The sequence below is a fragment of the Podarcis raffonei genome, chromosome 2 (assembly GCF_027172205.1).
Source record: "Podarcis raffonei isolate rPodRaf1 chromosome 2, rPodRaf1.pri, whole genome shotgun sequence".
Lineage (NCBI taxonomy): Eukaryota > Metazoa > Chordata > Lepidosauria > Squamata > Lacertidae > Podarcis > Podarcis raffonei.
In genome coordinates, this window is record NC_070603.1 from 79836069 (window position 1) to 79849212 (window position 13144).

At 42.6% G+C, this 13144-nt stretch overlaps 1 protein-coding gene and 1 long non-coding RNA gene across 2 annotated transcripts in view; both read right to left on the reverse strand.

Moving 5' to 3' along the window:
- Positions 1 to 7666: 7666 nt before the first annotated feature.
- Positions 7667 to 9130, reverse strand: LOC128408276 (uncharacterized). The gene is made up of 2 exons (XR_008329016.1): positions 8668 to 9130; positions 7667 to 8608 (listed from the first exon to the last, which is right to left on the reverse strand). It is a non-coding gene; the product is annotated as an uncharacterized LOC128408276 (long non-coding RNA).
- A 1323-nt stretch (positions 9131 to 10453) lies between these two features.
- NUP210 (nucleoporin 210) overlaps positions 10454 to 13144 on the reverse strand; it is an 86080-nt gene continuing 83389 nt past the window's right edge. Inside the window, exons 38-40 of the mRNA XM_053377714.1 lie at positions 12545 to 12640; positions 12360 to 12440; positions 10454 to 10846 (exon numbers count right to left, since the gene is read on the reverse strand). Coding sequence (XP_053233689.1) covers positions 10746 to 10846; positions 12360 to 12440; positions 12545 to 12640 — 278 coding nt within the window. The 3' untranslated portion in view covers positions 10454 to 10745. The remainder of the gene's footprint in view (positions 10847 to 12359; positions 12441 to 12544; positions 12641 to 13144) is intronic.

A 13144-nucleotide genomic window follows, 5' to 3' on the forward strand; every position in this document is an offset into this window, starting at 1 on the left:
TGTTCCTCCTCCCGCTTCGCAGCGACGCGCCTGTCCAGCAAAGACCGAGGAGGAACAGAAGGGTCTTCTTCTGTTCCTTCTCCAGCTTCACTGAAGGGCGCTGCGCCTTCTCCCTCTCTGCGCAGCACCTCTCCTGTGAAGGAGGGGCGCTGCGCAGAGAGAAGGCGCAGTGCCCCTTCAGCGACACGTCTGTCCTGGCTTCTGCTTTAGCCCTGCGCAGCCTCTTTGGGCAGGGGGAGCCTTCATCCCGCTGCCCTGAAGAGGCTTGGCGCGGTTACCCCAGAAGCCAGAACAGCCACACGGTATCCCAGAAGCCAGATCCCTCTTGCTGTTCTGGCTTCTGGGGTTCAGAATAATTTTTTCTTGTTTTCCGCCTCCCAAAACTAGGTGCGCCCTATGGTCCGGTGCGCCCTATGGTGCGAAAAATACGGTAAATCTTTTTACAGGATTACCCATTCTTCTACGTGCTTACTTAGTAGTATGTTCCCTGGTATTCAATGGTGCTTACTCCCATGCAAGTGGACATAGGATTGTGCTGTTAATATTAACCTCTGCACTAACCCTTCAATGCGTAATTTTCACAAAATGCAGGAAGTATAATTAGGTTTTAGTTTGCTGCCTATGAAATACAACCGTATATACAAATCAGTGTAGCCAATATGCAAATATCCCTCTAACCCAGAATCCTGCTCCTACAGCCATGAGTAACAGGAGCTAGTTTTCTGGCCATTTATATAAAAAGCAGTGACAACAACAAACCCTGCACCCATAAAGTCAACTCTAACTTTCATTCAGAGAAGCAGGCTCTTGAGGGTGGGGTGGGGGGAGTCAGCTTACTGCACAAGGTATTTTTCATAAGTGCCAGAGGCTAAGTGAAGATGAATGTTCAATATGCATCCTATAAAGCATAGTCATAAACTCCAGAGCTGAGTAATGATGGTACACACTTGTAGCAAAGAGTAATAATGGGCCTCATTCAATATACAATAATGTGATACTAAATATTTATCTGCCTGTCACAAATTTAAATGAAATTCTTTCCATTGCAAAATATGCTGTGCACATATATCATAAACTACCCTTCAAGAGGGCAGGTGGTGTAAAAGGACTAACTTAAAATTACAATAATTACCTGCAGATCTACTGTTGCCTAACAAATCTGATTATCCTGTGTTAGTGAACCTCTAGTTTCACAGACAAAAGCTGGGAGTCAAATGAAAGAAGGACACACTTCACTTACTGGCCACATTCCCTTCTGGGCAACTTTCTGAGGACTGCATGGCAGTGGTAGATGGGGTCCGGGACAAAAATGGTGTAAATTTTACCTTTGTACAGTATACAGTGGTACCTCGGGTTACATACGCTTCAGGTTACAGACTCCGCTAACCCAGAAATAGTGCTTCAGGTTAAGAACTTTGCTTCAGGATGAGAACAGAAATCGTGTGGCAGCAGTGGGAGGCCCCATTAGCTAAAGTGGTGCTTCAGGTTAAGAACAGTTTCAGGTTAAGAACGGACCTCCGGAACGAATTAAGTACTTAACCAGAGGTACCACTGTACTAGTTTCTGCAGGTATTCCAGCACCCCTCTCTATCCATCTTGAAGGGCACATTCCAGCAAGCTCATAGTATGTAGAATGCATGTATGAATGAGAGCAGTGAGGGGTGTAACCTTGGAAAAGTGGGGAGACTTCTGAGGGCCAGATAGACAGCTCTGGGGCTCCCCACATAACTGCTTTAAACAACTTAGCCCTGGAGAAATAGAATACATGTGACTAGTTAATAGGGTTGCCATATTTCAAACAGTGAAAAGACAGAAAAGTTGTTGAGATTTTTTGCCATTTTGAGCTATTTTAAGGAAAAATCAGCACTGCTGACATGGTGTGCCATACATCCAGATTTTCCAAAACATTTGTCCAATTTCTGCCCGGATGCTGTTGATGGATGCGGTATTCCGGATATGTCTAGGAAATTCTGGGTGTATGGCCACCCTAGTTGTGCAAAGATTAAGTATCCAACTGGGAGTGGAACTAGCAGTGACCACAAACCCTCACCCAACTGCTTCTCCAGATTGACATTCCAGCTGCATCAGAATCCAAAGGCTCTTTTTCTTCCCCTTGACCTCTCCTCACTTTCCCAACTGTCAGTTCAAGGTTGGTTTCCTTCTGCTTGGAACAAGAACCCATGAAGGCACTGCCAGGCTACTCCTTTCTACAAGAATGATAAAACTGTCAGTTCTAATGGGACTAGTTAGTATGCAGCAGTGACTGGAGAACATGGCTACCCTCCCATTCCCTATTTCCACTACTACACTAAACCTTTGGTGCATTCCAGCTTCTAAATTTAATTCCAGAGTTCAGGCAAGTGAATGGCTGTATTCCTAGTTCTTCAAAACTTCACAGAATGGAACCATATGTCTCTGCTCATCCTCAGTCAGAGCAGGACTGTGGCATCACAGGCAGCATAGTTCTCAGGAGGAAAGGCACATTTCATAAATCTAATCTGGTTTTTAGGGACCAGATATCATTGATTCTACTTCAGGACATTTCCTGTCCAATTCTGGGCAGGCCAGTTCTGGGCATGAGACAGTGCAGGGAAATGCCGTTAACTGTTAAAAGGAAAAGAAACCGCACCCGGCAGTTCCTCAGCTTAATGCACATTTTAGCAACTGCACATTGCCTGAAGAAAGTGGCCTCATCATTTAGTTCAGGCTATAAATCCTTTGCGACAGATCTGAGCCATTTTGCTAACGGGTTGGAATGAAATCCTATACTCTGATTCTGGCATGGTCTGCACATGAAAAGCATAGAAAACCTGAGGGTAACTTTAATTGGGCAAAATAGGGAATCGGGAAATCTACTAATCCTAATGCAAGTTTAAATTGGGAAAAGGTGGAGAAAGATCTCTAGTATGTTAATTTATCTTAGGTAATTCTTCTGTAATCACCTGTGTTGGTGTTGTTTTTGAGGAGTATTCATTATTTCTGATCTAGCCCTCTTCTTGACTCTGTGCCAGCTACCACTCAGTAAATATCTTCAGCTTTATTACCATGACATTTCCATCCCTTGGAGGAATGAGTTCATTCAACAGCTGATGACACAATTTAACTGTGATTTTAGCAGACTTATTTCAAGATGATCCATGCCAGTGTCTGTTTTGTAATCCTTACTAATGCTAAGCACTGAGCAAATACCCTGAACGCAGAAGGGTTGTTCTTATACACGCTGTGACTTTCATACTTGAGCATCTGAAAAAGAAAAAGAAAAAAAGTAGTGTATGGGGATGAGTTTGGAATACATTACCTGGTAGGGGAAGAAACCTATTTATTAAAGCTATAATACACTACGGTTTGTTTGTGTCAAAAGTAATTTCCAGCTGGAGTCCTACCGTTCTGGGAGTAGGAAAGGCCCTGTGATACTTGAGGACACCCTACACAAACAACAGGAGTGCGTACACATTTAAAACTCAGTGTGTATTTCAGACACTTAGAGGGTATGTATTTAGATCAATTTAGGAAGATCAGCATGACTTCTCTTTGTTGGAGACATTGCAACAAGGGACAGGATGACTATGGCCAAATACAGAAAAAACTTTAGCAGCTATTAATAAAGGGCCTGAAGATAGAAGTGGCTGGCGTGCTCTGGTCCATGGGGTCACGAAGAGTCAGACACAACTAAACGACAAGAACAAGGCCTTAGCTTCAGTCTTCCACTGGACCTGGTAAGTCAGAGCCAAGAATTTATGAATTTGGTTTCAAAGAACACTGTCCACAATGGAAATTTGTCCATGCAGTCAAAAGACCCATGTGGACATAAGAACATCAAGATTAAATATTTATGCCAGTGTTGTTGAAGCAAAAAGGTTGAAGAATCACTCTAAAATCTAGATGAATCTTAAGTAGGGAATTGCATTCACTGTACCCTCTGCTTTTCCAGATTAATTTGAATTTAACACATACCTTGCAGATTCTGCAGACCAGATACATAACAATGAAGCAGTATCTGAGTAACTAGAACAGGAATGGAGAACCTCAGTCAGCCCAAGCACTGCATTCCCTTCTGGGCAACCTTCTGAGGCTCACCTGCCAGTGATGGGCAAGGCAAGAGGCAAATGTGGGCAGAGCAAGAAATGTCAACTTTATCTTTGTATAGTAGGCTAGTTTCTACATACATTTACACACCCCACTCCATCAAGATAGGCAAGTGGCATTAAGGGATCCAGGACATATTCCAACCAGGCAAACAGTTGTGGTGTGAAGCAGGGAAGGGTGTGGGCTGGGGAAAGATCTAAGGCTCAGATAGAGAACCCTCTGGCATTTGGCTCCTGGACCTCAAGTTCCTCAGTACCAATATAAAAAATCTACATTTAACCCTGGGACCCCACTGTCATGTACTCACTGTAAGCAAATAAATAAATACCATATATAGCAGGTTTCGCCTTCAACAATGTACAATGGTACTGTGCTCGCAATTACAAGAATCTATGAAATGTTGTAGGTAGGTGTCATGGCTGCCACTTGGGCACAACCACTACATGTGTCTTTCCCTGTTCCATGTTCTCTTTCTTCTGGATTGCTCACTCTCTTCCAAGTATCACAGAAGGGGAAGAATAAAAGACCGATCCAGTAGTATGGAAAAGAAACAAATTCTAATCACACATCATTAAGTTTAAGCCAGTTATGGAAATAATATGATGCTATAGAAATACAAGTTTAAGTGTGGGAAAATCAGGCAAGAAGGATAAACCAGTGACAGATCACAGAACATTCACAGGCTGTTTTCTGTGGCAGGCCATGTTAAAAAGGAAGGCAGCCAGTCTAGACACATCAGTATCTTCCTCTTGTGGTTGGACTGTGTTTTGTCTGGAACCAATAGCTTGGAGAGCCTTCAGGGTTCAGACTTCCCAAGAGTTCTTCAGAGCCACTTGTCTTAATAACAGTGTTTGGACATGTGCACTACAGCCAACCACAGCTCAAGAGAAGTTAACATCCAATTCTCTACTGAATTCAGTGGAAAGAGCACAAAATTAGAAACCTTCAAAATGTTATGTGCCTATACATTTTAAGCAATGTGTGTTGTTTTTTACCAACCTCTTTGAGTTGACCCTCACATGGTTCCTATTAAAAAGAAATGCCAATAAACCCACAAAACTATAATCAGCTGCTAACAACCCAAACACACTTTCTTTTTAGCGCTCTCTACAATTGGGGGTGCTTCAGTTTCTCACAGAAAACTGCAACACCTGTAAGGCACTAGAGTGTTTAAGCACAGTAGGTGCAGAAATTTTAAAGCTAGAAACATATTAGGTGGACTAACCAGGGCAACCATCATCATTAGAAAAAGGTCTTATATCTTCCCTCCCTTTCCTATTCCCCTATCACTCTATTTTGGTACCCAGAAAGAGGAGGGTTCACAGAGCAAAATAAAACACAGTTTGTTTAGGGTAAAAACAGAGCTTATGAGAATTTAACTCAGGTGCCACTGCCTACTTTACTTTTTTATTTTTATTTTCAAATATTTTATTAAGGATTTTATTGTTTTACAGAAGTAAGTGTAATGCCTCGTATTTTTTTCCATGTAACATTTTTACAAATCCGTTTCATTTGTTGAGACATTATGGGGAGAAGAAAAAAAGGGGGGGAAAGGGGGGGAGGGAGGGAAGATGGATGGGGGTGGGGTCGGGTGGCGATGTTTCTATTATGCTTAATGTATGTAGAGTTTGGTGGCAGCGTTGCTTGTGATGTTCACTTGTGTTCCTTTGGTGGTGAGAGAGGTTGGGGTTGGCCTAGGGTGTGATGGTTTGTTTGTGATTGGCTGTGGTGATCTTTGTTTTTGTGTGTGAGTGGGGTGGGTGGGTGTTTTGGATCAGGTTAGCCATATTGATTTGTATGCTGTTGGTGGATTATTGTCATTGTCTTGTTGGGCTGTGTATGTGATAAAGGGGAGCCATACCGGGGTGAAGGCGACGCCCAAGAACCTCACCAAAATGCTGGAGAGGGTGCGCCTGCACAGGCACATACCTCCACATGTGGTGGGAGTGTCCCAAAATCCAACTATTCTGGACAACAGCCATACAAGAAATATGTAAAATAACTAAGCAAGTATTAGACATCACCCCAGAATTGGCCCTACTAAACATCTTCCAAGACAACAATGCCCATTTACACCACAAAGAACTCATAACCCACCTACCGTATTTTTCGCACCATAGGACGCACTTTTTCCCTCCTAAAAAGCACGGGAAAATGTGTGTGCGTCCTATGGAGCGAATGCAGGGGGGAGGCAGGCGGGAAAAGCTTCGTGCGCTCTTGCGGGCTTTTCCCCAGAAGGGAGAAGGGACTGACTGGCCGCATAGTCCCTTCTCCCTCCTCGGGGAAAAGCCCCCAAGAGCGGCGTGCTCTTTAAAGGCTGCCCGGCTCCTGCAGGCTTTTCTACGAGGTGGGGGAATCCCCCCACCTCCCAGAAAAGCCAGGAGAAGCCGCGCAGCCCCTTTAAAGAGCGCACGGCTTCTGCGGGAGGTGGGGGAAGCTGCAGCAGATTCCCTCCTCCTGGGCTCCCTTTGAAGTGGCAATGTGGGAGGGGAGCAGCTTACACTCGTGTAAGCAGCTCCTCTCCCACTTTCCTGCTTCAAAGCAACTACGGAGGAGGGAAGGAAGGGGACCATGGATCCTCCGCTGCGCTGCTCGCGGCTGCAGCGGATTCCCTCCTCCTGGGCTCCCTTTGAAGCAGGAAAGTGGGAGGGGAGCAGCTTACACTTGTGTAAGCAGCTCCTCTTCCACTTTCCTGCTTCAAAGTGGAGGGTATCCACTGCAGTTGCGAGCAGAGGATTCATGGCTCCGCTTCCTTCCCTCGAAGCAGGGTGCGGGGGTGCAGGGGGTAAAGACGGCAGGAAATAGATGCCGGGCAGGAAGACACAACCACACTTTGACCACTGGAAAGTCCACCTCAGCCTCCCCAGATTTCCACTGAGACGGCCAGGCTAATCTCGATGGCCATAAGTCAGGCTCAGCATTATTAACTGGACTTAGATAAGCCATGGTTCCCCTGCCTACCCTCCTCTGAGGCTCGATTTAAAGCAGCAAAGCGGACAGGAACCACCCGCTTTGCTGCTTTAAATAGTTTAGTGCAACATTTGATTCAGAATATTTTTTCCCATATTTTCCTCCTCTAAAAACTAGGTGTGCCCTATGGTCAGGTGCGTCCTATGGAGCGAAAAATATGGTACTTTCAGCAGCCAGAAACACCATAACCAGACACTGGAGAGACCTGTCAGGAGTAAGCATGGACCAATGGCACCAAATAGTATGGGAAACAGCACTGCCTACTTTACTTGAAAGACATTCCTAGGGCAGCAGGGAGCCTCTGGTTGTCTCCCAATGAACTCAGTATTTGCCTTTGAATTAGAAGGAAATGCTATCCCCAGATGTAAAGGCTATTCATTTGACAGCTAGGTGTGAAAACAAAAACATGGACATTGTGAAAAGACAGTTAACGTCAACGCCCCCCTCCTCTTCTTCCAGAGCCTTTTGTTTATTCTTATTCTTATTATTTTGTATTGCATTTGTAAGTTTTCCCTTCCCTTGTTACCAATTTATACATCCATCTCATCATGATTATATTACAAAAATGTCTAAGGTTGAATGTGTACATTTAATCATTTTCAGGCAATGCTTATGTGTTAAAGCGTATCTTTATTTCTCAAGCAAATAAACTGTGGGAAACCAAACAAAAACTTTGTGTTTTCAATATACAAATACAACTTTGTCACAGTATCTTTGTACGACTTTCAAATTTTCCATGAAATATTCCCTTCATTGACATTTTTTGTAAGCATCACAATAAGGATTGTTCACAGTCGCATACATTCACAGTGTTAGAATTAGGCACTAAGATTTATTATTCTAAACTGCCCCCGTTAAATGTTAATTATTAACACTTAGGGTTGAAAAGAAGGTGTTTATGATACAATTCCAACACCAGGCAGTGGGTGATATCCAATGTCACATCAGATAATGTGATGGGACCCCACCGCTCTCCTGCCTCTTGTAGCCTCCCACCCCATGTCTCTGATCTATTCCAGAGGGTTCTCCAAATCTTCATGGCAGTTTTGGATCAGTTGGGGATTGTAGGAAGAAGGAAAAGAAAGGGAACACCTATTGCCTGAGCAGAAATCTGTTGCACAAGTGGGCTGCCACAGCTGGATGTCACCCACAGTCCAAAGACCAGACCTAGAGAATATTCACTTTGTAAACATCACATTCTTTTTTGTTGAACCTCTGGAAAAACTTCACCTTTGTATTTTATTGGCAGTCTTGTTTCCTGTCAGATTGGCAACACTGCATTTGCACAGCGACCTACTTCTGGGCCCAGTAAATACTGAACAGCCAGGCATTTGAGAAGCTTTGAGCTAGAGAATTGGAATTTAGAAACAATTACTCCAGGTCAACCTTCGAGTTCCTTACTGCTATGGCATCAAAGAACCACACTGCTGGTTGTTGTAGACACCGAACTTCCCAGCAGCCATTGTATGAAAGAAGGAAGGAAGAAAAGTCCACAAGAAACCATGTGACGTTTCCAGTCCAAATTTATACTATATGTGGTGGTATGTTGTTACTTCTTTGGCTACCTGTGCCTATTGTAGATTACATGCCGACACAAAGTATTAATTATACCAGCTAAATCCTTGGGGAAAATTTTGTTCTGCTTAAATTGAACAGTAACTGCACTGACCTCAGTAGAGCTAGGGCATGCACACGTTCAGGTGGGAAGGTCGCAACCGTATAGACAGCACAACAAAAATAAAAATATTTCCTGTTGCGGAAGTCAGTCTGTGAGGACTGAGCAGCTCTTTTGTGTAACCTCCCTTATTCACATTTCCATGACACTCGTGCAGCACTTCAAGTATAAGGGTCCTAATCCAGGCCACAGTATCAGGTCAAGAGATGCTCATTGAGACTCACTGGCCACATTGGAGCCTTGGCCAATAAACCACAGTGGGCTTTGGGCTTGTATGAGCCCCACTCCCATACACCCAGGAGGAATGTGGAAGCTTTCATTTCTAGTGTAGATTCACCACAACTTGCCATATTCTTCAGACTCGACAAACTGGAATTCTTTGTTGCTTTGGCTCACTGAAACAATATTCTAATCAGCATTGGCCACAGATTAGGATTCAGATGACTCATCCTTGGAGCTATTTTTTTTTTTTAGCAAGCAGGTGAGGAACCTTACTCTTGCAGGCCAATTTTGCATTTCCTTGTTTTTTATGGCCAATTTTGGCCCATCAGGGTGGTTTGGGTGTTCCCTACACATGGCATCATACAGGTAAAGGCGGGGCTTGACTCAGCCAAAAAGGCACTCTTGGCCAAAGCCTCCTTGTGCATCTTCCAAAGCATCTAAACAAACTGATTGTTGGGAGCCTCTGAAGTGCTGCACAAAGCAGGAACCCAGCAAGGGCAACCTTGCTGGATCTGGGCGTGCAAGAGAGCTCCTTATAGGAAACTCTGTTGTGTACCCCTACTTGCTCAATTTGGCTAATTTTCTAAGTATGCAGCAGGCAGCAAGTTGCTGCTAGGAGCAAGTTTTTCCCTTAATTTCAGAAGCTGTTTCACTGCAGACAAAGGTGGAAAGCTTGCTTTTAGGAGTGCCTTGCCTTCCAGACATTTGGCACTCCAAAGGATAGAAATGTCATTTGTAACACCAAGAGATTGACAGGTAGGTCACTCACCTGTCCAAGTTTAACCCACGAGACATATTTGGATAAGGATCTGGCCCATGGAGCTAAAGACGTTCACCAGTGCTGATTTAGCATGATGCCCAAATGTGGCCAGTTTCTGTTGAGGTATTTAACATTTGCAAAGAACTAAAAAAATACACGATCACCCACTTTATATCAACATTATTTTCTTTAAAAAAGACTCAGCTTAAAATAAACTCTTCATTAAAATAAAACTGTTCCTGTTTTTTAAAAAAACACCCTGCATAGTCAAATAATAACTATAATAAAAATTTCATTTACAGGTAAATAGCAGAGGGTCTTGGTACTTGCAGCAACTGGTGAAGTGTATGCTGACTATTTTTAGGTGAGAGGAGACCCTACTACAATTCTTGCACAAAAAAGGCACAACTATTCAATAGTTATTACAGCATAACTACTTTCTAAACTGGAAAATTCAAATTATTTATAAGGCTAAAGGGTGTGAGAATGTAATAGTGCAGCACTTTCATTCCTGAGTCTCAAAATAAATTAATAAAATCTGTAACCAAACTAAAACTTTAGTCTTCTAGAAGCATATATCCCTTTCATGTTTTTGGCTTATGTCCTTGTATCTCTCTTCCTTATTTGCGTTAAGCCTCATTATGAAACTATAAAAATACAATTTCCACAGGAAGTAAACAAACATATGCACTGCATTGATACGGACAATTAGGAGGTATAACTAATATTAACTGAAAGAAAGAAAAGGCAAGCTAGATCAACACAGATACTGGGCATTAACCCATTAATTCCTCTCCCAACACCCAAGTTGTACTGCTAATAATGACAGATTGTGGAAGAGTAGATTCTACTACCCTTAAATAATATGGGGATGGTGAATTATAAAGGTATACAGAAATTTTGTTGCATTCGTCAAAGAAAGAGAGTCGCAATAAACTGAGCAAAAAGCTAAGCTTTGGCAATTAGTTACCAGTAAAAGCACTAGTACTTTAAAATACAAACGAGTCTTTTGAGAGGGGGAAAAAGCTCTGTCTACTGTGAAGCATAGCCAGGACTCCAAAGTCTGGTGGGAGAGCCGCGAATGCTGCCTGAAGATGTGGAACTGAAGGAAGGTGCAGATCGAGCAGGAAATCCTACATTTATAAACAAAAGGCAGAATTATTATTCATATAAATGATAAGGATGTTGCTAGATTGTTTGTTTCGTGTTAAGGATCTTCATGGAGTCACAAAAGCATGATTCAGGCTAATGCTGTTCTGAAAATATCTCCTGTGTTGTTGTTTTTTTACCATTCTCCATCATTTAATGAGAAAAGCATTCAAGCATTATCAAAGGGAAGAAAAATTAGTGCAAAAAAAGCTTACACTAATGGAATGGTTGCTACAGCACTATGTTGTAACACATCATGAAGTAACTCTTAGCATGGACAATGAGGAAGCACAGGTAGGTAGGCAGGCTGCAGAGTGCTGTGGAAATGCTTCCCAGAAAGAAAAACACACATGCCAACATCCTGGCCATCTCATGACAATAAATCCTCAATGCTCAAATCTTCACACTCACTTGAGGGATATCTGCCTTGAGCTATTGGCAGGATGTAACATTGTAAGACTGAATATTAAATAACAATATTGAGAACAAATCAACTAGCTATTCTGAATAAGTGTTCTACCAGCTAAGACCTATTTCTCACAAATAACACTTCAGATTGCAGATGGGGTCTCGCATGACTGAAAACTCCTCCACAAAAAACCCCAGCAACACTCCTCCATACAGAACATTAGCACGTCAGGTAAAGGCTAGATTAGAGTCCTTGTCCAAGTTTCCATGGTGAGGGAAGTTGTTTTCTATGGAAGAACATGTGTAGACAATCTGAAGTAGGAAAGCTCAGCCACATTTTATCAGGTCATTGAGAACTAGCCTTAAGCTGACAATAGGCAGAAAAGCAGCTGGGGAGCTACAAATGGTGGGTGGGGAAAGGGATCAACAACACTTTTCCTCCATCCTATTCTGCTCCCAACTGCAGCCTCTGGGGCTGCTTTTCACTATACAGATAGCAGCTGAAGAAAGTCTACATATTTAGTGAAAATGAAAACTTTCTTCTCCCATTTCCAAATGTTGTGTTCTGTGAATGAGAACCACTGCAACAGGTAGGGGCAACCTTTGACCCTCCAGACACTGTTGGACTCCAACTCCCATCATCCCTGACCAACGGCCATGCTGATGGGAGTTGGAATCCAAAAACACCCACAGCCACAAGTTCCCCATCCTGCTATATAAGAAAAAAGAAGGGCAAAACATCTCTTTGGGGTTTATCACAAGCTGATTGACTTTCTTTGAAAGTTGCGCCATTTTAAGAAGAAGAGAGGATTTAGTTTAGTATTACAGCTCTTCTTGTAGTTTCCTTTCATAAGCATGGAACTAAAATTAGTCTTCCCATTGGCTCAGAGGAGCCACAATTAAATAAAAATCTTGTGTGGGATGATAAGAGTCAAAATTGCCAAGTTTCAGTATCCTGCAAAGTACAGTTATGCCACTTGGCTCAGGCAGTCTACTCTGAGGGGAACACTCTCCCTTGCTGCAATGTTTCTGCAGTAGTTTAAGCGAGAAAAGTTTATTTCAGTTTAAAATGGTTTAAGATCTGCTTACGTTGTCTATGCTCAGGACTCGTCCTTGGGAGAAAAGCTGGGTGAGTGAGCTGTTCCTTTGGTGAGAAAATAGCATAGTGCACTGAAAGACATGGCAGAACAAATTGGCAGAAATTAATTTGAAATCACATAAACTTTGAAAAAAATAAGGGGGGGAGGGATGCTTCAGAACCCCTTGGCACTTACCTATTACTGTAACAGCCATCCCTGCTAGTAGTGCAAAAAGTGTGAAAAACATGGCTTGATAGGAATCAAGGAAGTGTTGGAATAAGCTTGGTTCATCTGAGGATCATATTAAAAAGAAGATATATGGGTATCCATGTTATAAATAGACCTAATACCCTAAACTGGTTTGAATCCAATTGTGCTATCTATTTAAATAACACTATTTGATTATTTCAAAGTAACATTTGGAATGTGCATGCCTGTGATAGTTCAAAAATATATTTAAATGCCAATATTAATTGCTTTCCAGAGCCCCTGAAGATGTTATACTATTATCCTTAAAATATAGCTTTAAGGAATTATCAGTATGAGTATGATGCTGTGCTTCCTGAGAGATCAATGGTGAGTAAACAGCAAAAATTCCCACGCATGCACCCAAACATAATTATGCGCAAATTGGTGCTTTCCCAGGTTGCTCTTTCAACTAAAGCCATAGATCTGATGCCACTCTCTGGGTCCCCTCCCTTTTGTATGAGCTTTTTGGAAGCACGAAGACCTGCCATAGAAAGGAAAGGTTCTGGGGTGTTGGTGAACACAGAGGCATTGAATACCAAACAGACA